This window comes from Simochromis diagramma, unplaced genomic scaffold (genome assembly GCF_900408965.1).
Source record: "Simochromis diagramma unplaced genomic scaffold, fSimDia1.1 OVJJ01000618.1, whole genome shotgun sequence".
In the NCBI taxonomy this organism is placed as follows: domain Eukaryota; kingdom Metazoa; phylum Chordata; class Actinopteri; order Cichliformes; family Cichlidae; genus Simochromis; species Simochromis diagramma.
Window position 1 is genome coordinate 6,254,752 of NW_024387423.1, and position 27,813 is coordinate 6,282,564.

Sequence of the window (27,813 nt, forward strand, 5' to 3'; positions counted from 1 at the left end):
AAAAAAAAAAAAAAATGGTCGCACTGGTCTAATTTCAAAAGGAGGAAAACAAAAAACATGTTTCCATGTTTGGGTACATTATTGTCAGACTGTGTGTCCACCTGTTCCCTCTGTAGTTACGCAGGTTAGCGAGAGGAGAGGAGGAGAAGAGAGGATGACGCCATGGCCTTGGGGAAATGTCCTATTACAACAACAATGCACCATCCAAATCTGTGATTCAATGGCAACATTTCATTTTATCCAGACAGCTACAACAATCTACTATTGTGCAGAAGAAATGGAAAAAAGTATTGATAACAGATCAGATGGTTAAGTGAAGAAATTTTAGATCATGGAATAAGAGGAGAGGAAAGTGCAGAATGTCCTCTTCAAGTCCCAACTGGAACATTTTGGTTGATTCCAACAGAAACCTGGAGTGAGTTCAAATAACATCGACCTACACTTCAATCAATAGCAATGACACGTAAGAGACCCATAAAAACTACTGAAATACTTAAAACATACCAATAAAAGACTACAAGGAGCCAGAAAGGAAAGGTCAGCACTTCCTTATCAATTACTTTCCATTGTGCCTAAAAAAAAATAGTGAAATTTGTTCTGAAAAATATCTGGGGATGTAATTTTACTTCTAATTTAAAGTAATTCTCCAGGAAGCAAAAAAAGTGGTATAACCTACGGCTACATGTGTAACTTTCATTAGAAGAAATTAGATTACTTTCTCTATTTCCTAAGCACCAAATGGAGGGTTACACCTATTATTTTCATTGTCAATTATTCTGTTCTTTCTGTATTTTAACTGTATTTTAAAGTAAATTTGTATTGACAGGTTACAGGCTAGAGGTTTGAGTTAAATCCCTGAAAAGTCATGGTGAGCCAAAAGAAAAAAAACATACCCTTATTAATTCTAAGGTTTCAGACAACCCTCAGATGAACACCACCACAAGGCTTATTACACAGTCCTTTAACAAAATACATTTTCTGTATCACTGTTTCAGTCTCTTCAGTTCATTGAGGTCTGTGGACATTTGTTTATGCACAGCTCTCTTAAGGTCCCACCAGAGAATTTCAGTCAGGATGAGGTCTGGACTGACTGGGCTATTGCAACATCTTATTTTTTTTTCTTTGTTAACTGTTCTGTTGTAGATTTCCTACTGTGCACAGGATCATTGCCCTGCTGCATGAACTAATTTGGGCCAAGCCTTTGCTGTTAGAAAGACTGCTTCAGATTTCACCCTAGAATACTTTGGTATACAGAGGACTCAGTGGTTGACTCAATGACTGCAAGCTGCCCAGGTCCTGTGGCTGCAGAACAAGTCCAAATCACCACCCCTTCTCCACAGTGTTTGACAGTTGGTATGAGGTTTTTGTGCTGATTTGCCACAGATCTCTATATTGGTCTTGCTTGTCCAAAGGACAGAAGTCTTGTTCCAGAAATCTTGTGGATTCTTCAGATGCGACTTTGCAAATCTAAGCTGTCATTTTCTTTTTAGGGAGAAGAGGCTTTTTCTTGGAAACCCTTTCACACTAGTTCAGGCTTTTTCCTAATTGTATTGTCACAAATTTTAGCATTTAACCCACTAACTGAGGCCTGTGGAGTCAGATGTAGCTCTTAGTTGGGCTTTTTGGGGCAAGGGAGTTGCCATTTCTCTGACCCAGGGGTCACCAACACGGTGCCCGCGGGCACCAGGTCGCCCGCAAGGACCACATGAGTCGCCCACGGGCCTGTTCTAAAAATAGCTCACCATAACTACTTACCAGTTAGCTGCATCTATTTTTATTTTTTCTTGCTATTTTTTTAAAATCACAATTGCATTGGTGTCAATTTGTTAGAGATAATAAATATATATATAAAAAAATTGTATTATTAAATATTAGATCAGCTCTAGCTGGTCTCCACGGAAACAGTTGCCGTGAAGACCAGCAAAGGTGAGAAGATGAGGAAAACATGGCGGAAAAAAGAAAGAAAACATATCATTTTCACAGTGAATGGGAGGAAGAGTTTTTTACCACTGTGAAAGATTCATGCGTGTGTCTCATTTGCGGGGCGACTGTGGCACCGGCAAAGCAGCACAACGTGGAGAGACATTTCCGAACGTGTCACACAAGCTACCATGCTAACTACCCAAAGGGCAGCACACTGCGAGCGGAAAAGGCCCGCGAGTTAAAGACAGGTTTGAGCAAACAGTCTTTTTTCACGAGACCGGTGAAAAACTCCCAAAAAGCAACCGAAGCCTCATTTAGAGCTACACATTTCATGATTAAGAAAAAGAAGGCATTTTTAGACAGAGGTTTTCAAAGAAGCAATGATGATAATTGCAAAAACTGTGCTTAAAGACGAGAAATATGGAAACGATGTAATCTCCACTCTCTCCGATGTCCAGCTGGGGGCGACTACAATCGTTAGAAGAGTGTCGGCTATGTCCGGGAACTTGGCCGATCAGTTGGATCAGGATCTGGCAAAGTGCAGGTGGTTTAGCATCCAGTGTGACGAGTCCATGGACAGCAGCAGTACAGCACAGCTGATGGTCTTTATCCGGATGGTGTTTGATGGTTTCTCCACAAAAAAAAGAACTTCTGACACTACTGCCGCTAAAGACAACTACGAAGAGAGTTGACATCTATAACGCGGTGAAGGAGTTTTTCGCGAAGAAAAAGGTACCGTTGGAAAAGCTAGTATCAGTGACTACCGACGGGGCTCCTGCTATGATCGGCCGACATACAGGATTCATCGCTCACTGTAAAGGTGACACAGAGTTCCCAAACTTCATGCAATACCACTGCATCATTCACCAGCAGCCGTTATGCGCAAAGGTGATCGGCTTCGAGCATGTCATGACTCCCGTCGTGAAGATCATAAACAGCATCCGCTCCGGAGCTAAACAGCACAGAACATTCAAGGTGCTATTGAAGGAGCTGTCAGCTGAATATGGTGACCTGCTACTACATACGGAAATCCGATGACTCAGCAGGGGACGGATTTTGCTTCGTTTTTTGTCACTTTTGGTTGAAATCAAAGAGTTCATGCAATCCAAAGGGGAAGACACATCTCTGCTGGAGGACACTGAGCTAACCTAAAATCTGTTTTCTTTGGCTTCATAGAAATGCTACAAAGCTGAATAACACTGTGCTAAGCCAGAGAAGAATGTCTTTCTGTAGCATCAGTCTGGGTTAGTTTGGTGGGGGGTAGAGCTGACTTTTAGAATGACAGTCTTTCAAGGATGAGCCATGTGTCTTCCTCAACACATGGAAACTCCTCCGAATCCTTACCAAGACCACTGAAATTGACAGCATTTTCTAGACTGCCGAGATTTAAGGAGGGATGTCGATACGAAACTCAACGTACCCCGTTTTGGCAGGCTTGACAAAATCTGTGTGCAACCCTGTCTGTGTGTCTGTGTGTGAGTGAAGTGTTAATGACAGTCCTCAGAGGGCCCTCACAGCATCAGATCTGTGTTTTCATTCCCTTGTGGAACACAGTCAGCCTATGGATGCTCACCGTTTGATGTCTTCTGAACCACAGTTCCCACCCACACCAACGTGCATCATTTCTGCATCTCTCCAGGATATCCAAGAGTGTTTATATACATTATGTATATGTACGCGTCCTGTGTGTTTGCAAATTGTGCGAGTTCTGTCAGAACTTGTGCGTTTGTCTGCATGTGTGCGATTGTGCATGCATCAGTGTACGTGCAGGTTGGTCTCTGTGTGTGGTAGCTCCTAATTGGGGATCCGATACAGCTGTCTTGTCTCTCGCATTTCCCTCATTTTCCTCCCTCTCTGCCAGTTAGACTCACACAGGCAAACACAGAGGGAGGACCGAGACAGCAATGCTTCAGAAGTCTTCAAATCCATTCCCCATATGTAGTTTAACATCTTTAGGCACTATGAAGAAATAAAGTCTTGGACTGTTTCCATGATGAAAAGCCAATGCGCTGTGAGTTTAGACGATGGCTTAATGTCACTGAAACATTAGGTTTGTCTGCCAAAAGACCTTTCCATGAAGTGTAAATCATAAGCTCCCAGGCTCTCCAGTTAGGTGGCACATTCAAGAGTTGGCATTATAGCAGAAAAGTAATTTGTGTCCATGACAGAGTAAACAGCCACTAGTATAAACAACAAAAAAGAGCTGTCTTTTATCAACTTTTTTTGTTTGCTTTTATTAGATAATGCTGTGTGGTGATCTATGTCAGACCAAACTCTAATCTGAGTTAAATATAGTTTCATCTCCACTTCATCCTAACCACAGCGCTTCAGATCAGATAATTCAATATTTCATTTAGGATCTTACAAGCAGAGGGTTATTTTTAACATTTAAATAATTTCTAAGACATTAAGGCCTCGAGAGCATCAGATCCAACATTATTTGCTCAAAAAGAAGAAAAAGTCATCCAACAGACTTCTTTAGTCTTGAATAAAGCACTACGAGTTATTCTGTGGTGCCATTAAGTGGTTAAAAAAAAAAAAAAAGCCAGACTGCACAATAGCCTGGAAAAGGAATATAGTCATTTTAATAACAATATTTTGCTATTTTGACACGTCAATATGGAGGCTCAGCAAAAGAGCAGAAGATCTTACTGGACCAATACTGGTGCATGATATATGTAATACAGCTGGTTATTAGTCATGCCCATTTTATTTATTTATTTTTTACAGTTGCTTTGGTTTAATTCTTGAAATAAAAAAATTAAAATAAAAAAATTAAAACCTTCAAAATATAAGGAGCCCTTTCAATGCTCAGCGAGCATTTGCAAACATTTTAGGTAGAGCCTGATTAATTTATCTGTAGACTGGTAGCTGACATTTGCCGATGTACCACAAGAAGCACTTCCTCTTCCAGCTGCTAACTCTAAGGCAGGGGTGGGGGAACTCAAGGGCCGGTGTCCTGCAGGTTTTAGATCTCACCCTGGGTCAACACACCTGAATCAAATGATTAGTTCATTACCAGGCCTATGGAGAACTTGGAGACATGTTGAGGAGGTAATTTAGCCATTTAAATCAGCTGCGTTGGATCAAGGACACATCTAAAACCTGCAGGACACCGGCCCTTGAAGCCTGGAGTTCCCCATCCCTGCTCTAAGGGATGGAACAGTGGATCGTTTGCCTCCATCACCTGCTGGCCCAAGCGCACGATCTGATATCCTCGTGTCGGTGTTGTTCCCATATCATAATAAATATTGTTCCAGGTTTAACATTGCAAGTGACCAATTACATTGTTCTGACATCATACTTTTGCGACTTTGGGGGAAAAAAAAAAAAACCTTTAAAAAAAATCTACTTAACTTGTGAAAAACCGCCTCCGTCTGCCAATCCAGCAATTTGAATTCGTTGCATTTCAGCAGTATCCTGGTCACTTGCAATATCGAACCCGGAACAACATTTATTATGATGATGTGGGAACAACACCAACACGAGGATATCAGATCATCCGTCCCAAGCATCCTCTGTCATAAAAACCCCCTGCATATCATTGTTCACTAAATCCATGAACTTTCTGTGGTCTTTCCTTTTCCTCCAGCATTGCAGCTTCACAAGCAGCCTTTGTCAAATAAACCCACTATCACTTCTCTAGCCTGCACATGTCCCATGTTCATCTCAGGCTTGCCTCTCTAACTTTATCTCCAAAGCTTTCAACCCGAGTTGTCCCTCTGATATACTCATTCCTGTGTTGATACCTTGTCCATCCCAGTGACTCCCAGTGAAAGTCTTGGTGTCAGCTCTGCCTTTTCATTTTTTTTTTAACATTTACAACTCATCATGTTTTAAAATCTGATAAATGCAAACCGGACAAAAACCCTTTGAAAAAAAATGTTATAAGTGCTGACTCCAACTTCCAATATAGGGGAACTCTGATCTCTTTCCAGATGCTGGTAGATTAATTGTCACTTTCCAGGGAATTTTTAGAGGTCTTAAAAATACTATATTCCTCAGGCTCTAGTTTAATCACATTAAAAAATGACTAGGTACAGGTGTTTACAATATGGTTACAGTTTGAACAATATGGCTCCCATAACAGATTTCTCTAGCAGCTGAACATTTTTACTCCATGAGTTTCACTCTAATGTAATGAGTAATATCACGGAAACTGAAATTTAAGATGGAAACTCTGAAATGTGTGGACAAAAAGATATTTGTAAGGTTTAAGTTTCATATCCATCAACCACAACAGGAAGTACTTTTTTTTTTTTAAGATAATCATGAGCTACACTGCAGGTTTTAACCACAGATTAAGTTATAGATCGATATGCAGACAGACAGCTGGGAATCAAGTGTGAGAGAGAGACAGAAAGACAACAGGGGGAAGTGAAAGCAAGTGAGTGAGAGAAATTGCCCTTGTGCTCCACTTTAGATTCCGCTCACGTTCTGCTCTGTCCCCAGACGTTAAAAGTGTGTCCATAGTTTTGGCGACCGGGGGAGTGATTGGAAATGTCAGCTGACAACAGCACTTTTCACTGACACTCTGAGAACTGGCACGGAGACAGAGAGAGAGAGAGGGGGGAAACAGGGGTGAGGGAGAGAGGGAAGGGCGGACAGAGAGGAAAGGATGGAAGGAGGAAATGAGGAGGATGAAAGAATGGTAAGGGTGTGTGTGATGCTGATGGGAGGTTTGGTACAAACAACAACAACAACAAAAAAAAAAAGCCTGGTTGGCGACCAATTATGGATGACACTGAATTGAAAGAGTGTGCATGTCTGTATATGTGCATCAGTGTAAGTACTGTCCTCCTGTTACTCACTGCAACTGTGCATGAAAGAAAGGCCTGTTTGTGTGTGCATGCGTGCATATCATGGAAGTGACTGACAGGAAGCTGCCACTCAATCTATTTCCAAAAGCTGGAGCAAGTTAGAAACCCAACACTATGATGATGCCCAACAGCACACGCACCCCTCCCCTCCTCCATGACCTTTCCTAAATGTTACTGGCCACTTGGCACACTGACTGGGCCTCTAATGAAACTTTTATTGGCCCCCATTTTTCACCCCGTTTTTCCAGAACTGCCTCCAGGGCTGAGCTGAAATACAACAGGCTTGAACTGCAGCTGACACACAGAAAGGAAAGATACAGTGTGTGCATATGTGAACGTGTCTTCGCATTTTATTTTTTATCCGTCTTTTCTGTTTCACAAAATCTATACAATCAAATTGCAATCTATACAATCAAATAAATCAAATATTTAAAGCCCATAGCTTCAAGACAAACAATCACTATAATTATTAACATACAACTCACTAATTACATTTGATATTATCGACCAACAGCTAAAAGGCAAATAAGAAAAGCAGGTTTAAATTGTTTACAAAATTTAAATGGAAAATGGCAGCAGTACTAATACAGAGCTTTTTACTGTAACCAACCACCAAATCTCACACACATTCATATAAGCGCATTTTTCCCCCCTATACCAAAGCACCTTGTCTAACATTCACGCACACATCCTCACTCTGACAGATCCATCAGAGGCAACTTGGGGTTCAGTACCTCACCCAAGGATAACCTCAAGCCAGGGAGCGAACCACTGACGTCCCTATTTGTAGATAACCCACTCTACCACCTGAGCCACATTTGGGATATGTAGGGATTAAATGCGCAGGACCAACTTTTAGCACAAAGAAACAATAGAAAAGGACAAAGCTAGATATTGAAATTAACAGAGTACGGCCCTATTACCTGTCAAGTGTTTCTGCTCTTGCAGCTTAAGTTACTACATTCAGTGATTAATCAGGAAAAGTACACTACAGTATTATCACAGCCGCTGTTGTGTAGTATTATTATTCCAATTACAGATAAATTGATATTTTTTTAAATGTCTATAATAATTAGCTTTTAACAAATGTGACAGGATCCCTTAAAAAGAGGAAAAGCAGCTTAGAAAAACAAAATCATGTTGAAAAGTCTCATCATTTTTTCAAAACAGTAACTCTGTATATTTCTGAACCTAGTCTAAATCTTATTAGGCACTATAATGAGAACCCTGATCTAAAATCTGATCAGGAGACAGCTGCCTAATGGGTTAAAATAAACACTGGATCAGAGTTTGCTCAGACGTAACAAAGCTGCTAAAAATGAAAATATGCCTTCATCAGTTCCAATGGCAATCTTCTAAATCACTCTAGATATAGCCATTACTAAAATATTCAGATGTTTATCAAATATAGCTGCTGCATCAAGTCATCAAATTTTAGATTGAACTGGTAATTTGATGCAATTTAATTTCACACAGCTCATTTATATTACTATTAACATGGAATGTGGACTGATCCATCATATTGTCATCCATGTGAGAAGTAAATCTTCGTGTGACTGAGGAGTTTCAAGCCTCCACCGATGGACAGGAGGATTATCTATCCTTGTGTGTGTAGATGACGCAGGGCAGAAAGGAGCGGATGGGCTAGGCCCAGCTGGGTTGTGTCTTTTCCTCTGAGGAAGCAGAGAGGAGGAACACAGGGGTCAAGAGCAAATTGTTGATACCCATTATAAGCTCCTGTCACACTCACGCAACACTAATTACCACAAGCTGAACTAAACTGAACCGAGCAGGAATGAACTGAACTCGGCTGTACTGAGGACGTTTAATGCATCTGCAGAGCGAAGGCAGGGACAGTAGAAGAAAATAGAACTCACGGCTGGCAGAGTTTGATGAGGTCCTGGTCGGTGGTGGCAGGCGGCAGGCCTCTGATGTACAGGTTGGTCTTACTAAGTTGCTCCACTAGCCCTCCTCCCTGACCTCCACCACCACCTCCTCCTCCTGTGTTGCCAGGGCTGGGTGGAGCCATGGGTGGAGGGGGAGGGGCATAGGACTGCTGCAAAGACAGAAAAACATGCAGAAAGGCAAACGTCACATTAGGTCTTTACTGTTATGTTCGGTGTCACATGTATCACGTATTTGATAACACCACAAAAAAAGTACTTCACTGCAGATTCCGCTCCTCAGCTTTACCCCCCCTCCTAAATTCCATCTACCAATCTCACATCCACATCTTTTCCTGTCCCAATTATCTCTTTATTCTAGAGGAAGTACATAAAATTAGGAAAGCAAGAGATCTGAAATTAGTGCTTGATGTTCATGGTACCCAACCAATGGGGCTTGCCCGAATAACAATAGCATGCTGTGCTGAATCTTCGCATAAGGTTCTGCACTTAATGACAAGGCAGTAGGGACTTCCTTTCAGCACTGACTGGAGTGTAAAGGTGCAGTGACTTCTACAGTGATTTAGATAAGGAAATGTTTCAAACCATTGATAATTTTCATGAAAAACATGTTTGTGTGTGTGCACAAATCAGCAAACATTAAAAGCAGCACAAATTGCTTTCTGGTTGTTTAACCTTAGTTACAATGCAAGCAAACGTAGACCAGAAAAATGAAAGATATTCAAAACATCTCTTGTAATGCAAAGGTATCAAGCCACTGTCAGGCAAGAAAGTCTTAAAGCAAACACCGCTATAATTTGTATTAATAAATTTATGCCATGGGTGAACCGAGCAGGCTGTACAGCATTTAAATCAAGCAAGGCCCTTTTATCACCTTTAACTTACTCAAACATTTCCTATTGGCCTCCACTGTCCAATTACACAGCTCAATACTGACTAAATGGCTTAATAAGATGACCATTTCTGGCAGGGAGAAGAGCAGTGCAAGGATTAATGAGTGCCTGGCACTGAAGGCACACCCACCCCTGCCTGCCCGCTGCCTTAGGCAAACTATTAGGTTAAGTTTGGAGGAAGCAAACGAGCTTGATGGCCCATATGACAGCAGCATTCAAAACACTCCGTCTGCTGCCTTGGAGGAAAACAGCTACACCGCAAAGATGTGTAGTCCCAGTGTTGGTTCCACTGTTGGAAAGTGGATAGAACAAGTTCAAGAAGCTGCTGCAGCTTGAGATGATCACAGCGCAGCAGCACTGTGTGCCGTAATGACGAGAAAATGAGAGACAGGGAGAGAAAGGATAGAGACAGGTAAGGAAAGGAAGCGTGTACATACTTAAGGTGAATCCTGTATTTGGAGTTGTGTGTGGATATGTATGCACAATTGCAAGGAAGCTTGTGTGAGCTTGTGTGTGCGTGCACGAGTGTGAGCCGGTGTTTGTGATAATGACAGGCTGTCACCACAGAGCAATGTTGAGCCGGAGCCAGCTCTGATATTAATCCATTACCTGTATTTTCTCTCAGCTGGTGCACAAATCCTAACACACACTCAGACGCATGCTAGCAGCTCAGACAGACAGCGCTAACAGGATTCAACACATGTATGGAAGACACGCAGGAGTAGGCGCTTATGTCATTTACAGGCCAGCACCTCACACCAGCAGCCAACAACGAGCCTGTACACTTCAGCTCAAACACAAACAAAGTGCAGAGGTGAAAGAGAGGCTATGCTGGGTAATACTTCGATTTAACAGCTGGGACAAATAATACTCTGTATTACCAGTGTCTCTGAGATTTGCAGTTTGATGTTATTTCCTGAATAACTTCAATTTAGGGCTGCGCCATACATTTTTCACAATACCACCGACAAATTTTTACATGATAATGTCAAAAAGATGTCATATCGTTGCTGTAGCAATGCCACACATTTACATTTACCAGTGCAATGAATGAAACAATTCCAGGCATGTCAGAGAGAACGAATCATTTTTGGCTACTAAAACAGAAGCGATTTTAAATCACCTCCAAAGCAGCACGCTCCTTTGCAAAATATGCAAGAAAATTGTTCCCGGTAATGTGGAAACAACGAGTTTCACCATTTGAGGGAAAAACACATCGAGTACAACAAGGCTACAATGGAGCAGATACTGATATGCGACGCAAAGGTTAAAAAAAAAAGAAAGAAAAAAAGACTCAACCAAGCATTGCAAGCTGAACTCCATATGACAGGATGGGCAAACAGTGAATGCAAATTACTGACACGGTTAAATGTTGGAAAAGCAGAACTTTACAGAGCTGGTTAAACAGCTTCCCAGGTGTAAAGTATTTTTCAGTTTTATTATGTGACCATATTGACCAGGGTCCTGAAGAGTTTATTGTTCAACTAAAGCAGCTGGGCTACTTTTGCTCTAATATTTGGCTCATGCTATGTCGCCCCTGTTGAATTAGAATGCTGCTGCTACCAGTCCTCATTTCAATAGTGTCACACTTTGAATTAGGTAGTGTGTCATCAATGACAATAACTCGCAGGAAGAGGATGGAAAATGCTCTTCATTTACTTACTGCTGCTCTCATGCTCCAAACATAAAACATCGTTTATCATTTTTTCTGCATCATCAGAGGCATCGTTAGTGCAAATTTTCCTTAAATATCGTGATATCTCCAGCCTCTACTCCTAAAGCAGTATTCACTGAGAAAAATATTGATACTGGCTCAACAACTTTGTATCAGCCACTTCAGACACAAAAAACAGAACTATATAATATACTAAAATGTGCTAAATATAATCAATTCCTTAATTAGTCAATCTAGTTGACAGGACATAATTGCCTTTATATTTTTGAGTCATAGACAAATGGTTTCACAATTTCAAACTTTTTAAAATTATGGTCATTTTACACCATTTTTGACAAACAAAGCTAAACAACCAATCATTAGAATCAACAATTCACGTGAAGTCTGTCATAAGTGTGCTTTCTCAGGACATTTTATAAAAGTTTATTGTATAATGTGTCACTGTTAGAGGAAAGAAAAGAAGCGCATATCTTTTTTCCCCCCGTGTGGTGTCTGCAATCATGATATTGGAAACCTCACCGCCTCAAAGCCTGAACTGTGCCGCGGACCGACTCGATATGAGCCTTTCAACAATGGGTTTGTTTACCAACCTCCTCGGAAAGATAACACAGACACATGGTTGATGGGGAGTGTCAGACACATAAAAGACACCGGGCTGAAATCTTATGGAGAAATATCACAGGGGTAAAAGCTATACACGCTTAAGATAACACACTGCACACCACTGCATGGTGAACACAATATAAGCTCATGAAGCAAAACCAGACTGTTAGACTATTAACAAACATGCACACAGTTAGCCTTATCTTTGTACATTCATTTCATTACACTGATCTGGAGCAGAAAGAGTCTTTCTTCACTCCAGTACGCAGATGTCCAGGTATGCACAAATGTACAAAACCTCTCCCCTTCCCCTCGTGTTGCTGACACAACACACACACACACACACAAACCTGATCAAAGGCCTTGCCCAGGGAACCTCTTTCAGCCAATTTGTGCAGCTGTCAGGGTTGGGCTGATAGTGAGCTGTGTATGTAATGTGTCAGAGACTGTGATAGGGAAATCCTTTGAAACATTAAAATCGTTCCGTCTCCCTCTCTCTAGCATTCACACTTCCACCTCTCCTCTCTCCCTCTTTCACTGTCAAACTCAACTCCACCATTGCTCCGTCTCTTGCTCTTATCATCTCCATCCTTCCACTTTCCCATATGCTTGCTCTATATTTCTTCCTCTGTGCTTCCCTCCCTCCGTGCTTTCATCCAGTTTCTCTCTTTTAAGGATTAGTCTGCAGTTGCTGTGTGTGGACTGAAGGCTGCCTCTCAGCTGGTATTGTTGACACACTTAGTACAGTGGAGCAGTTCTCACACTGGGAAAAAGGCTCAGAGGCAGCGACACAAACTGTCACACAAGGCAAACACAGTCACTGGGATTATTGCAGATTTCATGCACAACTGAGTCCTGAAACACAAACGTGCCGCGAAATATTACTTTAGTGTGACGCACATGCATGCTGCTGACTGATGCTGGTGTACATTTCAGAGCAAAAGCAGAGGAATTACTTTGAAGTAGTTAATTTTTTCAAGGCACTGACCGTCCATCGGAAGTCCAAAACTTATGAGGCCATAAGTTTTGGACTTAATTGTATTTTCACAAGTTTTACCTGAAAGTAATAAAATGACAGATTTCTGTAATTTAAGTCCCAAAGAGTCACGGTGACAGATCTCTTTAATTTACTATAGCCGGGGTGCACATAAGTGGTCCGCAGGTGCGCATTCGCTGTCAAAATAAAAGACGCGCACCAGATAAGAAGTTGCAACGTGTGTTTGCGTACATATAAAAGGCAGTGTTTTTGTCAGCTACAGTGGGATTTTCACAGCATATTCTGCACCATATCTCCGTGCGTTCATTATTTGTTTGAAGCCAGCTCAACTCCTGCAACCATTTTTCCGAGAATACGCGCTTCTTTTGCGGTTCGGACTCCTGACATTTCTTTGGAGGTGGAGAAACACCAAAGTAATTGCTTAAAGGAGTTTGCTTCTTCGACATTTTTAAGAGTTCTAAACAAATGTCTGTCCTCCTCCAGAAAATCTAACGTACGCAAACACGCGTTGCAACTTCTTATCCGGTGCGCGTCTTTTATTTTGACAGCGAATGCGCACCTGCGGACCACTTATGTGCACCCCTGACTATAGCGCCATTTCTTTATCATGTAGGAAAATGGACATCAAAGTGGGCTGTATGTGGTCCACAATGGAAAATGAGTCTGACATGCCATGTGCAGGAGATCCAAGCTCTGTCACGTACCAGCTGAGATCGACCCCACTTTCAGCTCTGTTACTCTATTCCTTTCTACTGCAGACTTCAAGAATGAAGTTCTGTATCATTTACATTTCTAATACACTTTAGAGTCACATTGCTCCATATTTGCATGGTTTTATTGAACACATTTGCTTGCTTTGTGAAGATGCAGGAGTATGATTACCCTTTGTGTGCCTAACTGTCTGACAGTAGATGTGCTAGCATTGATCTTCATTTATGCTCATCATGACAATGATATTTCACACTAGTCCTTGCATGTAGCAAATAAATAGAGAAAAAGCAAATGAGAACTATAACAATAACAATAATCTGTTGCATTTCTTTTTAAAGTGTAATGAAAGGATGCCTCAATCAACCGCATCGAGGTTGAATTTTACTCAAAAAGAAAAAATAAAAGAAAAAAAAGAAAAAAAAATGCAGGAATATTTACTTGCTCCAGCTACTGAACTCTCGTCATGGCAGTAATTCCTGCAAAATAACTTATTTCATTGTACTCTGTAGACTTTTCCCATCCACCCACCCAAATCTGCCAATCTCCACTTTCCCGCTATTGTTTTGCTTTAGCAATAATTTAAACAGAATACATTAAACTCAGTTCTTTAACTTCTAAACAATGAATAGCTACTGAAAAGTCTTGTATGTGCAGATGTGTCTTTGTAATGATCAAACTTATCTCCAAACTTATCTGCAACAACATTAGGGGAGGGGGGGAAAAAAAACAAACTAAGTATAGATGTGGGTGAAGGTATTGCACAACATCGCATACTGGTGAACTTTGGATGACATGAGGGAAGACAGAAAAAAAAAACTATAGAAGAGGAAAGGCTGATAAAGAGCGTTAAGTAAGAAAGGATACGGGTAAAGCTAAAGATACATGGGACAAAGGAAAGAGGCGGACATGGGAGAGAGAGAGAGAGGGTTGTTCTGACCTCTTCTGATGCTTCCTGAAACAGAGGAAAGAATGCGAGCTATTTTTGGGTCCAGTTCTAAGATTCTCTCTTACTCACTGTGCCTCTAAACACAGCAGCGGAAGGGTTTAAGGAAGCGCTTATGAATACAGTACATCCGAATGGAAACATGGCACCCAATATACTGTCCTTGTTTTGATATTACACAAGCAGCTAAATTAAGCCTCGGCCAGTGCTTCTGTCAGAATGCCTGAAAAGACAACAAATCATCTTTTCAGGAATTCATAAATGTAACTTGATTGTCAAACTATTGTATCCAGGCTTTGTTTCCTTGAAAGATGTGGCTTCAGGGTGCAGCTGAATATTAAAGCTCTACACAGAGTGCTTTACATTGTTTTTAATGAAGGAAAAGAAAAATAGCACATTTACTGTAAGTTAGAGGAAGCGGAGAAGACTGCAGAGAGTTCAGCTAATGCTGTGCACAGGTATAAATAGTCTTCTTGGAGACAAGCCTAATGATATCCAATACAGAATACTTGCTTGTTTCCAAGTGTCAAGCTCAGGAATGTGTAGGCAAGAGGTGTAGCCCAGCCTGTGATTAGTCTGGAGAGTAAATGATACGCCTGGGTAAATCACACCGTAGGGTTATTTAATAAAACTATCTCCATTAGCAGCTGAGTTCCTAGAAAAAGAAGATCTGCAGTCCTTTGTCCCTACGTGAGGTGCAACCTTGATTCAACAGATGGTCTACATGCTTTATTAAGAAGAAAATATGCAGATAAATAGTCAAAGTGATAACTGGGGTCAAGATCAACACAGTACAAACAAGAAGCACTCCAAGAGCACAAACCCAAACCAAGGCAGCTCACCCTCTGGGCACTATTTACTTTTAAGGGAATGCTATTATACTGTTATCTTTGTTCTACTAAATGTACTTTAGGAAGTGCATAGTACAGTTAAAAAAAAACAAACAAGTGCAGGCTTTTGTTATTTGCCCTTTTTGAAACCCATTTTAATCTACTCCAAGGCTCGCAAAATCGCTAGCCCGACGTCCCGGGGCTAGCAATTTTTCTAGTCGGGCTACCAAAATCTATCTCAGCCCTGCCCGTCGGGCTATCATAGGAAAATATATGTCAGTGCTTTTGCATTCTTTCGAAAATTTAGCTAAGTAATTATGTCATTGGCATCGATGAGCCACTGTCAATATGTGACACATTGAAATCGCGTTTAAATTTGCGCTTGTTTTTTGCTTTCACTTTGCGATCGCGCGAACGGTGTGTAGAGAGCAGCAGCACTGATTGGTGAGTAACAATTATTTGCGCACCAATTCCTCTGGCATCGTCCTATCACCCATTAGCTTACTATTCAGACATGACAAGTGAAATCTCCCGCAGCAAGCTTAAACATACGAGAGGTTGATTGCGCAGAGAATCGCTGATTGTTATGCAAGTGTATGTGTAAAAGCAGCAGGATTTAAGCCGGTATTTTAGTTCTGCTCAGCCAAATAAGACAGGTCAGGGTGAAGAAGGGACAGCCAAAGAAAAGCCGATCACAAAACGGAAAAGTTATGAAAAATCAGACTATGAGGCGCAAGCAAAAAAAAAAAAAAAAAAAAACCACAGCTTTTTTGGTTTCATGGACAAAAGAATTTCTGTGGCTGGAATATGACGAGCTAAATAACATGATGTTCTGCCAGGTGTGTTCTGAGTCGACAAGCGCCTTTGTTACTGGGACCAGTAATTTTAAGAAAGACCCCATCAGAACCCATGAGAAATGCAAGAAATGCATTATTGCTCAGTCTGCAATATCTTTCCCAGAACAAACAGCAATTGCAAAAAACATTCTAAAAATGAACCAAGCACAAGAAGAAGTCCTGAAAAATCTGCTTAGAACAGCGTACTATGTTGCAAAGAGTGAACTACCTTTGGCAAAATTTAGCAGTCTTTGCAAACTTCAAAAAAGCAAATGGCCTAGATCTTGGTTCCACTTACCTCTTACCAGTGACTCCAGTGGAAATGTCAGATTCAGGATCTGGCACAGACTGATTCATGTTCTACACAGTTCTAACAAGTTCATAGAAATTTCTGTTCAATGAGAACCAAGTATTTGAGTTGATGATTGTAATTTTTATACAGTTGTTGTGATTTGTATTTTAACAAGTTTTTGATTAATTTTAGTTTGTTACAATATTATACATTAAAGTATAATATTGTAACTGAAACAAAACGAGAAACAAAACATAAAAAATTGCTCTTTTTATTCGGGCTACTTAAATTTATTTTGGGATACCAAAAACTGAAGAGTGCCGGCCCGAAGGGCTACCAGGGATTTTGAAATTTTGCGAGCCTTGTACTCCATAAATGTTTGAAGATTATTTTACGATTTTTATTATTGGGGCTAAAGGACATGTGTAGCATTTATTTTACTGTTTAGTGAAATTATTTCCAATGTTTTATCATAAATCTCAAATGCAAAAAGATTTTGATCACAAGTCTATTATATTGAAAATAAACCCCTTCAAGAACAATGTAAATGTAACGTAATTAAACTGTTGACTTTGTATGACAAAGCCATACTAAAATACTCAAAGTATGCCACACCAAAATGATCTTGTCAGTCTGTAAACCTATTGTCATTTTTTTTTCTTTCATATTTTTATTGAGAGACAAGTGTACAGTAGTTTACAATGACAATACAATCTTTTCCCCTCACATATTTTTTAGTTTTTCTTACATGAACAGATACGATAACACACACACACACACACACACACACGCACACTTAAATAAACAAACAAAACAAAACCTAATAAGAAACCCAAAACAAACAAACAACAAACCCCAAAACACACACACACAAAAAAAAAGGGGGGGGGGGGGTGGGGGGGAGATATGATATTAATCAGCTGGTAGAGCGTTTAATGACTTGCAATAGTCTACGAAGGGGCCCCAGATACGATAAGATTCTCTGTATTTGCCCTTCGCCGCAAGGCCTATCTTTTGCAATTTAAGAAATGACATCACATCTCTAAACCAAAAAGAAACTGAAGGTGGCTTTGAAGATTTCCAAAGGAGTAAGATGCAACGTTTAGCCAAAAGTGATGTAAAGGCTAATATTTTGAAGTGTGTAGGGTCGGTTAGACCAGTGTTGACTGGAAGCCCAAAAACAGCTAGAAAAGGGTCCATGCAGATTTGGGTCCCAAGAGCCTTGGAAAGAATAACTGAATACTGACTCCAGAAGCCATGGAGTCTTGGGCACAGAAAGAACATATGGCCTAGGTACCTATTGTCATTTTAAACAGCTCTATATAGCATTGTCATCACGTGGACCTTCAGATCGTGGTTCAGAGGTCCAGGCTGTGGCACCCATACACATACAGTATTGTGCCAATGTCTGTCATATCAGACCAAGCATTATATTTTATAATTGTAATACTAAACCTAACCATAGCCTTTGAGCTACCATAGCACGGTTATTGTAATTGAAGGCTTCCTAAGTTCAAAGGCATGCTCAGGCCAAAATAACTGGTTATCAGGTTTTACCAGGGTGTCTGCAAGTTTCATCAGACTACATCTAAGTGTGAGGTCAGTCACACTGAAGAGTTTCACTTTAATTAAAACAGAACGTGAGCCAATCAAAACAGTCTGACCTATTTAACTTGCTGCCAAAGCAAAAGTGCAACAGGAAACTGCAGCAAGGTGTTTAATATATAGACTCTTTACTTAATATATAGATGCAGGATATTCGACTTGAAAATTGCTCATATTTTCATCAAAATGTTTTCGTTGTCTAAATGATAAAAATCTCAATACTTTGTTCATCTATCATTATATTTAATCTGCTGCCACTTAAGTCTTTCTAGAATCTTTTTTTTTTTTTTTTTAGCTTTTCCCTTTCTCCAGTCTCCTCAGCCACCACCTTCCCATATGAATCCTTCTCTACTTCTCTCAGGCTCCTTAGAAGATCAAGGTCGTCAAGGTTGCTTCCCAGTGGAACGACATGTTCCAGCCTTTTACCTCTCGCTCTCTCGTTAACATCAGCAACAGCAGCATCAACAACACTTGGGCTGTCATAAACATGTTGCACAAACATCCCAGGAGGCATGCAGTTTGGACTTTGTGCTCACAGGCCTGGTGGGAGATAAAGAGATGATGGAGAGAGGCTGTGGTAGGTTGCTGAACTCTCAGCGAATTCCTGCGGCTGTGTTTTTGAGAAGGTCATGGGGAGGGTAGTGGGTGGGTGGGTCGAGGAGGGGTGGTTCAGGCTATCTGTGCATATACAGGCAAGCTGTGATTGATTCAAAGTTGTATTAGGCTGCCCACCTATTGTTCTGGAGACCAAGGCTGAGTCACCGCTGGTGTGTAGGGTTATGGGAAATGTCGAAAAACACAAACATGTGGCACTTCATCTAAATGCATTTGCATCTCAAGTCAGACAGCAATTCACTTGGAAAAAGGTAACCTAAACACAGAGTAATGCACAATTACATTACAGCAAAGAAATCAGAGTTGAAAAGCATCTTTGAGCCTTCCCAAGTGTTTTCTATTAAACAGCCAGCATCCCTGCTATTCTTTGTCAATTGTGCACCTCACAGTTACCAGCTGTTAAGTAATACGCCCAATTGGTGGTAAAGCAAAACATAGCATGTGAATATCAGTGTGGACGATGGACTTTTTTGACCTGCATCTAGAGCAGGGCGATATGACCAAAAATATTTATCACGATATACATTTGAAAATTTGCGATACCGATATAACTGACGATATAATTGACTCTAGACAAAATACTTTACAACTCCACAACTTTATTAGTGCAAAAAAACAAAAACCCATCAATGTATTTTCACTTAAACAAGCAGCTGTTTTTTATGTGCATTAAAGTTATATAAAAATAAGTTATATAAAAGTAACAGTGCAGATGCAAATTCCTTGCTGACAGTTTAAAAATCCTCAGCATAACCATGTATAATATCCACAAAACTTAAAAGAGGTTAGACACACACAATATGGTAATATGTTGAAGCACAGTACGCATCACTCCGCGAGGCTCCTGCCTACGGTAGCCGTAATGCTCCGACAATCCATCAAGCTCTGCGGCTTCGTAGCTTAGCAAAGTCGTACTAAAACATTTGACAGATTTCTGAGCGCCGTGTACCACATAAAATCGTTTCGAGGTCAGTAAACACAACAAGAATTCATACATAAGGCACACGGGATTATAAGGGGCACTGTCGATTTTCAGAAAAATCAAAGGATTGATTTTTAGTGTGCCGTATTTTCCGAAAAACACTGTAATAATCGCTAGCATGCTCTATCAAAATTGTGCTGTGGTGCGTATCTGACGGACGAAAGCTAAACCAATTCCACACAACTGAAGTTGCAGCATTTTTACAAACCAATTCTGGTTCATCCGTTTCATTCAACGATCCGCTTTCACCCTTCTCATTCTCCGTCACCGCCATGCTTTTTCTGCCATGTGCGGAAACAAAGGCACTGCGCACGCGCGTTTAACCCAGATTCTATCACGATATTTCATTTTCTTATCGTTGCCCAACATTATACCGGTATTACCGTGAACGGTGTGATATGGCCCAGTTCTACCTGCATCTGATGTTTTTGGGTTTTGTTTTTTGTTTCTTTTGCTGTAATCAGTGTCTTAACATTTTTAGCTGCCCATCTTAACCCTATATTTAATCAAGCTGTAGCCATAGCAACAAACCTGCTGTTATAACCACACCTTATCATGTACACAGGCACCTGAATTGTATATCAACAAGAATGCACTTGCACTGTAAATATGCTGGAAAGCATATATTACAACAATTACCGCAATATTGGCAGTTGTCTAAATAATGGAGTTATGTAACAGCGTATGCCTCAAAGAAAAGAGGTTGGAACATTTTCCCAACCTGTGTGATCTTCTGCTGTATGTAACAGAAAATGGGTGCATACTGCTCTGACTGCTTAAAATGAAGGTAGTTTATGAATTCTGTGTATCAGAACATCCAAAAAAATATATCTGGCCAAGCAGGTGCTTCCAAAAATGAAATTTGTTGGTTGGTGGTTAATGGCTAGCATATAGTATGCTCAGATTTGGCAACACTATCATTTTCCTTCAGTAGTTTTCATTTTAAGAAAGGCTCCACTAGTGCAGGTACTGTATTTCCCACCAAATACATCCTGTAGGTGCGGTGCACACACTGGCTCAGATTCAAGTCCTTGATCAAGCCATATCCTTGCATATGTGCCATCTCTGCTGCCTGCCACAATCAGAAAGGGTTTTATTGCCAAATGTTGAGCAGGTTTAAAACATTAGGAAATTGCTGCGGTGCTTCAGTGCAAACATACTGTCATAAATTACGCTTAAATAGACATGAAAATAAAAATAAGAATAAGAATTAAAAGTGCTACGTAGATAGATATATACATGAGTGCAGGTGGTGATCAGTGCCAAACATGGAATGATGCAGTGAACACAGCGTAGGGTCATGTGTTAGTGGTGGGAACAGTCATACGGTTATTGTTCATGTGTCCAACAGCAGAGGGGAAGAATCACAGCAACTTTCAAATCCAACTACAAAAAAGGTTGACCTTGTATGCTTTTTCTAAAGAAAACCCTTCCTGAGTGACACCCAACAAAAACATTCCACTACATTATACTTCAAAACCCACCCAGATGATTTTATCTCCACCTCACCGAGTATATTTCCCCTCCAAAAAAAACAAATCTCATTCTACATTCTTCCTTCTAAATTGCATGACCTCTAGCATACAAGTTACAAAAAGAGGGGAAAAAAACATGCATATTGAAGAGGCGCATTGCACAAAGCTCTTTTATTATGTATATTTATGCAAATTCAACATTAGTTTATTCAAGAAAGTCTCTCTCGCTCCTCCTCTCATTGCCCCCTGGTCAATGTGTTTCAATCCGGCAGTATGTATGAAAAGCGGTGGCAGACAGGGTTGGTGAATCATGAATGGTTTAAAACAGAGTTCTACAAAAAGGAAAAGTGCAGAAGTTTCATTGATCTTCAATGACCCCCCTTGAAGTTTAAAATTAAGTAATATAAAATATTGCAGAGTTCCATCTGTAGTAGTACCTCTTTTGTGTCACCGCTAATAAACTCTGGATGTCTCCTGATAAGGTGAACTGTGTATTCCATCTGCAGCTTATCATCCTGCAGTGATTCTATCCGTCTTTATCTTATCGCCTACTTCTTGCATATTAATAACCTCATCCTGCCCCCCACCCCCGTCCCTCACCTCTTTACTGTTCTTGTCAAACATTTTCTTTCAATATATCATCTCAGTCAGCCGTCTCAAAAAAAAAAAAATTAAAAAAAATTAAAAAAAAAATCTTTCCCTTTCAACTTTCTCCTCTCCATTCCTCAGTTTCCAACAGCCTCTGCCCTGTCCTGTTTTCCTCATCCATCATCTCGTTCCCTTCAGTCTCATCTTTCTTCCTCATACCCACACTCTTCCTATCTGCTGCCCCCTCCCCTCCAGCACCATGCAGGAGATTAAAATATGAGGAAACAATCAAGCTCTGGCTCATTAGCATATGAACGGGAGGCCGACAGGCAACTGCAGACACGACGACAGAGCCCTGGAAATCCACCGCAGAGCTTTTTTTTTTTTTTTTTTTTTTATAATCCCAGGAATGACTTTTTACCGTATTTTGTTGAATGAGACAGAACAATCCTCTGCCAGTCTTTTCAGGCAGTCAAATTACCATCAGAATAAGAGGGCATAAGAATAAGACAGAATGCTTATATAGCGTCAGGTCAAAGAATGGAGACTATAGAATAAGTGTGCAGACAGAATAATGTCTCTCCACAGCAACAATGAGAAGCTGAAAAGATAGGATTTGGTGCAGTCCTGTATGTGTATCTGCATGCGTCTGAGTGTACAGACTGGTGTGTGTTGGGTTCATCATCTTACAACAATAAGAAATAGTGCGATAAGAATTATCGTTCAGTAATTCCCCAACATACAAGCGTGTCTAGGCTTGGGTGTTGGGGGTGGTCTACTCTCATTAGTGAATCAATTAAAATGCCAAATGCAGCAACATCAGAGGTGGGGACATACAGTACATCGAAAAAATGCAAGGCAACAGACTTGTTAAATTATTAAAACAAATTTCTTTTTTTTTTTTTTTTTAAAAAGGTTTGTGCGCATATTCAAAATTGTAAAGATGGATTTTATAACAAAAAGGTTTAGATTAACTAGCCCACATTGCTTAAATTAAGTTGAAACAAACATTCCGATTTACTGCATGCCACAATACATGGATACATGACATTTTTCCAGGTACTGCAATAATGCAAAAAAAAAAAACCAAGCCTAAATACCTGTAATACACTGTGTACATTAATTCCATAGCCTGAATTCTTTAACAGGGTTGTCTTTTCTCAAATGAGGAGCGTTGAGGTGTGCACTTACAGTAACAATCGCCACTGTAAGTAGAACACACTTTTAAAAGCCACACAATATTTTTTTCTACAGTGATGATGCCAACTTAATATGCATGAAGACCAAACAATATTTTATCAGTGCCTGATTAAAAATAATAATAATAAGCAACTGTTTTCTAGCTGGCTACGATTAAAGTCACCATTGTTGCTGACAAATCTCACTCTGTCATAGTCTGCACTGGTCATCTGTCATTTTCTGTAATACTAACATTTTCTGTTTCGAGGAGGATAGGGTGCAGGTCTCCATGTTCCTGCTCTTCGGCCTGCACACCTGTCCCCTATTATTCTGTCACCTGCTCCAACACAGAGCCTCTGCCAGATTGTTGTCCTACCGAGCAGTAATCAGACTTCTCTATGGCTCTAAGCAAAACCTCAGTATCTCCCATGCTAACCCCCTTGTGTTTCTCCTCCAGTGGTTCCTCTGTGGCTGAATAGTAGTTACAAATCCAATTTCACTCACCTGTTTCTATTGAGCTGGCCTGCCTTCTCTGGGAAAACCTTGTCAAATACTAAGCCTCTGGACTTACCTGCCCCCTCTGCCACTCAAACCCTGATCAGTGGCTCCTCCCACAGCTCACCTCACATCACTTCCAAGTAAGACCTCACAATTTAAATGTGCTTTTTGCTCACAGCTTTGGACTCACTCATACTTTGGACTGTGTCCAACGCTCATCTCCTCCATCTCAGGATTGCTGTCCCAAGTTGCCAGAGACTCCTTCCCATGCACATCCTGTTTAACATTCCTTTTGTGAAGACACCTGTTGTGCCAGTAAAATCTGTGAACTTTGAGCTGTTGTCTCCTGGGTCCTGCTTAAGCGCCCGTTTTATGGTTACTTCTTTCATGGTCACGACATTCTCCAGCTGGCTGAAAAGTGCTTTGAAGTCCCTCCCTGTCTGCTAAGGCGCCAACATAGCGCCAACATCAAGGTACTTGTAGTGTACTACATGTAGTTTAAGTGCATCTATGCCCTTAAAATAGCAAAGTATGTGCTTCTAGAGAAAGCATTGTACAGCTAGCTGCTCAGCCATATTTCAACACAATATGGTACCCTCCACCATCATCTAGTAAACATCCTAGAAGATGAGGTTATGTTTTACTACCTTCTGTTAAGAAATAAAAGTTTTAAAGGTAGCACAACCTGAGCAAGTGGCATCCATCTTCTTTACCGCGTATCCTATTTTGGGGTCATTCTCCCACCCATCCTTCTCTAGTTTACCAAGAAACACATCTCTGAATGCACAACATGTAAAATCTTCAATTAGTAGAGATACAGCTGCTCAATATGCACGAAAAATCTCAGGAATTTCTTCAGCACCTTGTTGATTCTGCACCATAAAGAATTAAGGCAGTTCTGAAAGTAAATAGGTGTCTAGCACCAGCCTGGTGTGACTAATAAAGTGGTTGGTGAATGTAAATCTTCAAGGGTGCTGCAGGATTTACCTGTAGGAGCAGTGATGCAGCATCAATGCACAACTAAATCTATGCAGTCTTGGCTATTGACATAAGGTTCAATAAGCTCCTCCACTTCAGATTCCCCAGGTCTGACTTAAATACACTTATCTTTACCTTTTGTTCTCTCTGGGTCACCGAACATTTATTACCCGCTTCCTTCCTTCCTCCACTATGTCCCTCGCTGTAATTAAATTCCTTAATCAAATCTGAGAGGGGCAAATATTCAGGGAATGAGAGAAGACAGGTGGGAGGAATGGGAAAATTGGTGGGATAGAAGAAAGGATGAAGAAATCAGAGTGTGAGAAACGGGAACATATTTAGTAAAATCTGCCCTCTGTGAGATCAGATGATGACCTGACGATATCTAGAGGGAAAATTCTGATACCAGAACAAAGTTATAACTGAGTATCAATATTTTTATTTTGCAGGTGGATGATTGGACAGGAACCCAAACCATGACTTCAAAGGAAATACATAACACAGCCGGCCAGGCAGAGAGGCAGAGTAAAAATCTGATGTACATGGAGTGAGTTAAGCTTAATAATTTTACACCAGGGACTAATTCAAAAATGCACTTTACTGTTGAAATGAAAATCACATTTTAGAGTCAACTGCCAAATCAAAACATCTGGATAATGATGAGCAACTGTGACGAGGGGATGTCGCAGAATTTTCCACAGGAAATTCCATTAGCTGGAATACTGAATGGCAACATGAAGTGGTGTTTAATACATTTATGCTTGTGAAGCATTTCAAGTCTCATGTCTTTTGTTATTGTGAGAGATGGTGCACAGCATCTCACGTCTGCAATTCAGAATCCAGGATTAAAGCATTCACAACAGAAAGACATGGTTCGTCCATTTATTTAAAAACACAGAAGCTCAACAGAAGTAGCAGTCGTGTATTCGCATTAAATCATAACCCCGACACAGTGTTTGGATTGATTTAAAGGCCTGATCAAATTACCTGGAAAAGGTTAAAAGTATCCATTACCGGCTAACATGCTTTTGCTATTGAGCACAGGGAGAAAAAGGAGAATGCAACAGAGCTGCATAGAGCAACAATCTTACCCAACTGTATCCCGAAGGCATCAATCTGCCTAAAGACTCAGTAAGGGGAATACACATATGATGTAAAATTGCAGCTTTAAGGACACTTGATCTCAGGACAAAAAAAAAAAAAAAAAAAAAAAAAAAAAAAAAAAAAAAAAGCCTGCCCCAATCTTTTAGAGGTTGCACAAAGACTTTAAGTTTTAAGGACTGAAATGTAGCGAATAAGAACAAGAGCAAGAGCAAGGAAAGGCAAATACAAGAAAACGAAAGGGAAGCAAGTCTGATAAAAGTGTGTGAATACTGGAGAGAAAAGGAGGAAGAAAAAAGACATGAGAATAGCAAAGGAGGAAAGAAAGGCCACCAGAGGGGTCACTTCTGCTGTTAATAATTTATCCTTTAAAAACCAGTGTGAGGCTTTAATTGGTGCCGTGGCTAATCCTGAAACACACACACACACACACACACACACACACACACACACACACCCCCGCCCCTCGGGGAGCCTCTTAGCAGCTGTGCTCCAGCTAAATTGGCTACAGTGTAGCGGCGGCAGCAGCGACTTCCCTCCAGGTATAACACAGTCAGCCAAAACAGCAATATCAGGGCTGCCAAGCCCGTCTCATAAATCTGGGCGTGACACTTCTCACTGTCTCACGCTCGGTGTCACGCTCTCAAAAGAAATCTTACGGCAAATCAAAGCGACAAGACGTTAGTCCCTTGGTATGGCTGTTAGCTAGATAAACACTCAGTTCACTTCAGCTGTAATCTGCATTTAGCTTAGGCAGAAGATGTTCTGTACTATGTTGGAGCCTTTTTGCACGACTTGGATTAAAGTCATTCATTTGATGATTTAAGGCTCGTCTTAGTGTAGATCAAAATGACAACCTGTGAATCGAATTAGCCTTTTCAGACAGGAGGCTTCACTACAGTTTAAATAACTACGTGATAATATAAACATTATTATTATTATTATTATTATTATTATTATTATTATTATTATGGCATAACCAAATCAAAGGTTGTTTAAAGCCGTTTTGTTTGAATTCTGAGAAGGTATAACTGAGGGGAATTAAGTTGCTAATGCTGTTATTTATGTTCCTCCAAACAAAGAAGAAAATGAAATGTTATAACATCATCCCTTCCAACACTGCCTAGGCAAAGGCAGTTTTTCCCTTTGTCTGAAGGGCGATGGGAAAAATGGGAAAAGTCCTTATATCCAACCATCTCACATCAGCTCTGCAGGCATGATAAGAACTTTGGCCGTGAGCTCATCCAAAGGCGAAACCCTGCATCATGTCAAATTGCATATGCCAAGATTTTCCTAAAATTTAGACATTCTGTCTCAATTCAGCAAAAAAGCACAGGAAACTGGAGACTTTTGTCCTGTCCTGCTCTCTAATTGTTCTTCTTTTACTGTTTGCAGTTGGCACTTTTCTTTACTGTCCATATAAAGAAGCCCAAAACTCTCACAGAGCAAAGATTTAAATGTGGTTGACTTTACAGATGTGGTCTATGACATGATGTCACGTAACACAACTTGCTTCAAGTAAAAGTCAAAGACCAATGCCAGCTCACCATGGACTACTCACTTGATTTTCCTCTAAGTTGAGCTGTATCTCACATGCCTCTTCAGGTGACAGTGATAGCTGGCACCATGTTTTCAAATACAATAAAAGTGGCAGCAGAGAACAGGCCCTCCTTCCATGGTTATGATTACATGTTCTGCTCCCTTCATGTCCCTCAGCAAAACATGGAAATTCTCAACCATTTCATCTCATCCCTAATGTTCCAGGAAACAACCTAGAATACAATATTTTTACACTGTCTAATATTAAATGCTTTTCTCAAAGGCAAGTGGCTCCAATAGCACATGGTACGTATCCAGCATGCACCACTCCATAAGTATAAAGATTTCACTGGCTGTCACCTGCACTGCCGCTCAGCAAAACGTTAATCTGTCACAGCAGCTGATGCCACATTAAATCTATGAATCAGATGTTACTAGCAGTGAATTTGTGAATTTGAGATGATGCATGACAGCATGCAGTTACTGTGGTTTTACAATAACCCCCGGTGCGTCACCTCACAGTCTGTGTTACATTGAATTGCATTTCTACCTTGAGAATTAGATTTCCAAAGTGAGATAAAAGCTAGCCCAAGAGTTGCTGGAGTCCAAAATCACCCAGACAGCAAGGTTATCAGCCAGACCCCGGCACCATGAGAATACATAGTGTCTCCCAAATCCTATTGTACCATGAAATGTCACAGCACATTAACTACAAGAGGGATTACCCTTCCTTGAAAGTAAAAGAGGGAGGGAGCCATTGAAAGGAGATAGAGAGACAGAAGGTGCCTGGGAATGCGTATGTGAACACACGCTGTTGCATTAAGTA

At 40.6% G+C, this 27,813-nt stretch overlaps 1 protein-coding gene across 2 annotated transcripts in view; it reads right to left on the reverse strand.

Moving 5' to 3' along the window:
- LOC120722043 (RNA-binding motif, single-stranded-interacting protein 3-like) overlaps nucleotides 1–27,813 on the reverse strand; it is a 167,923-nt gene that overhangs the window by 79,142 nt on the left and 60,968 nt on the right. For both annotated transcript variants that reach the window (XM_040012778.1, XM_040012776.1), the window contains exon 2: nucleotides 8,621–8,799. In XM_040012778.1, the coding sequence (XP_039868712.1) occupies nucleotides 8,621–8,799 (179 nt within the window). The remainder of the gene's footprint in view (nucleotides 1–8,620; nucleotides 8,800–27,813) is intronic.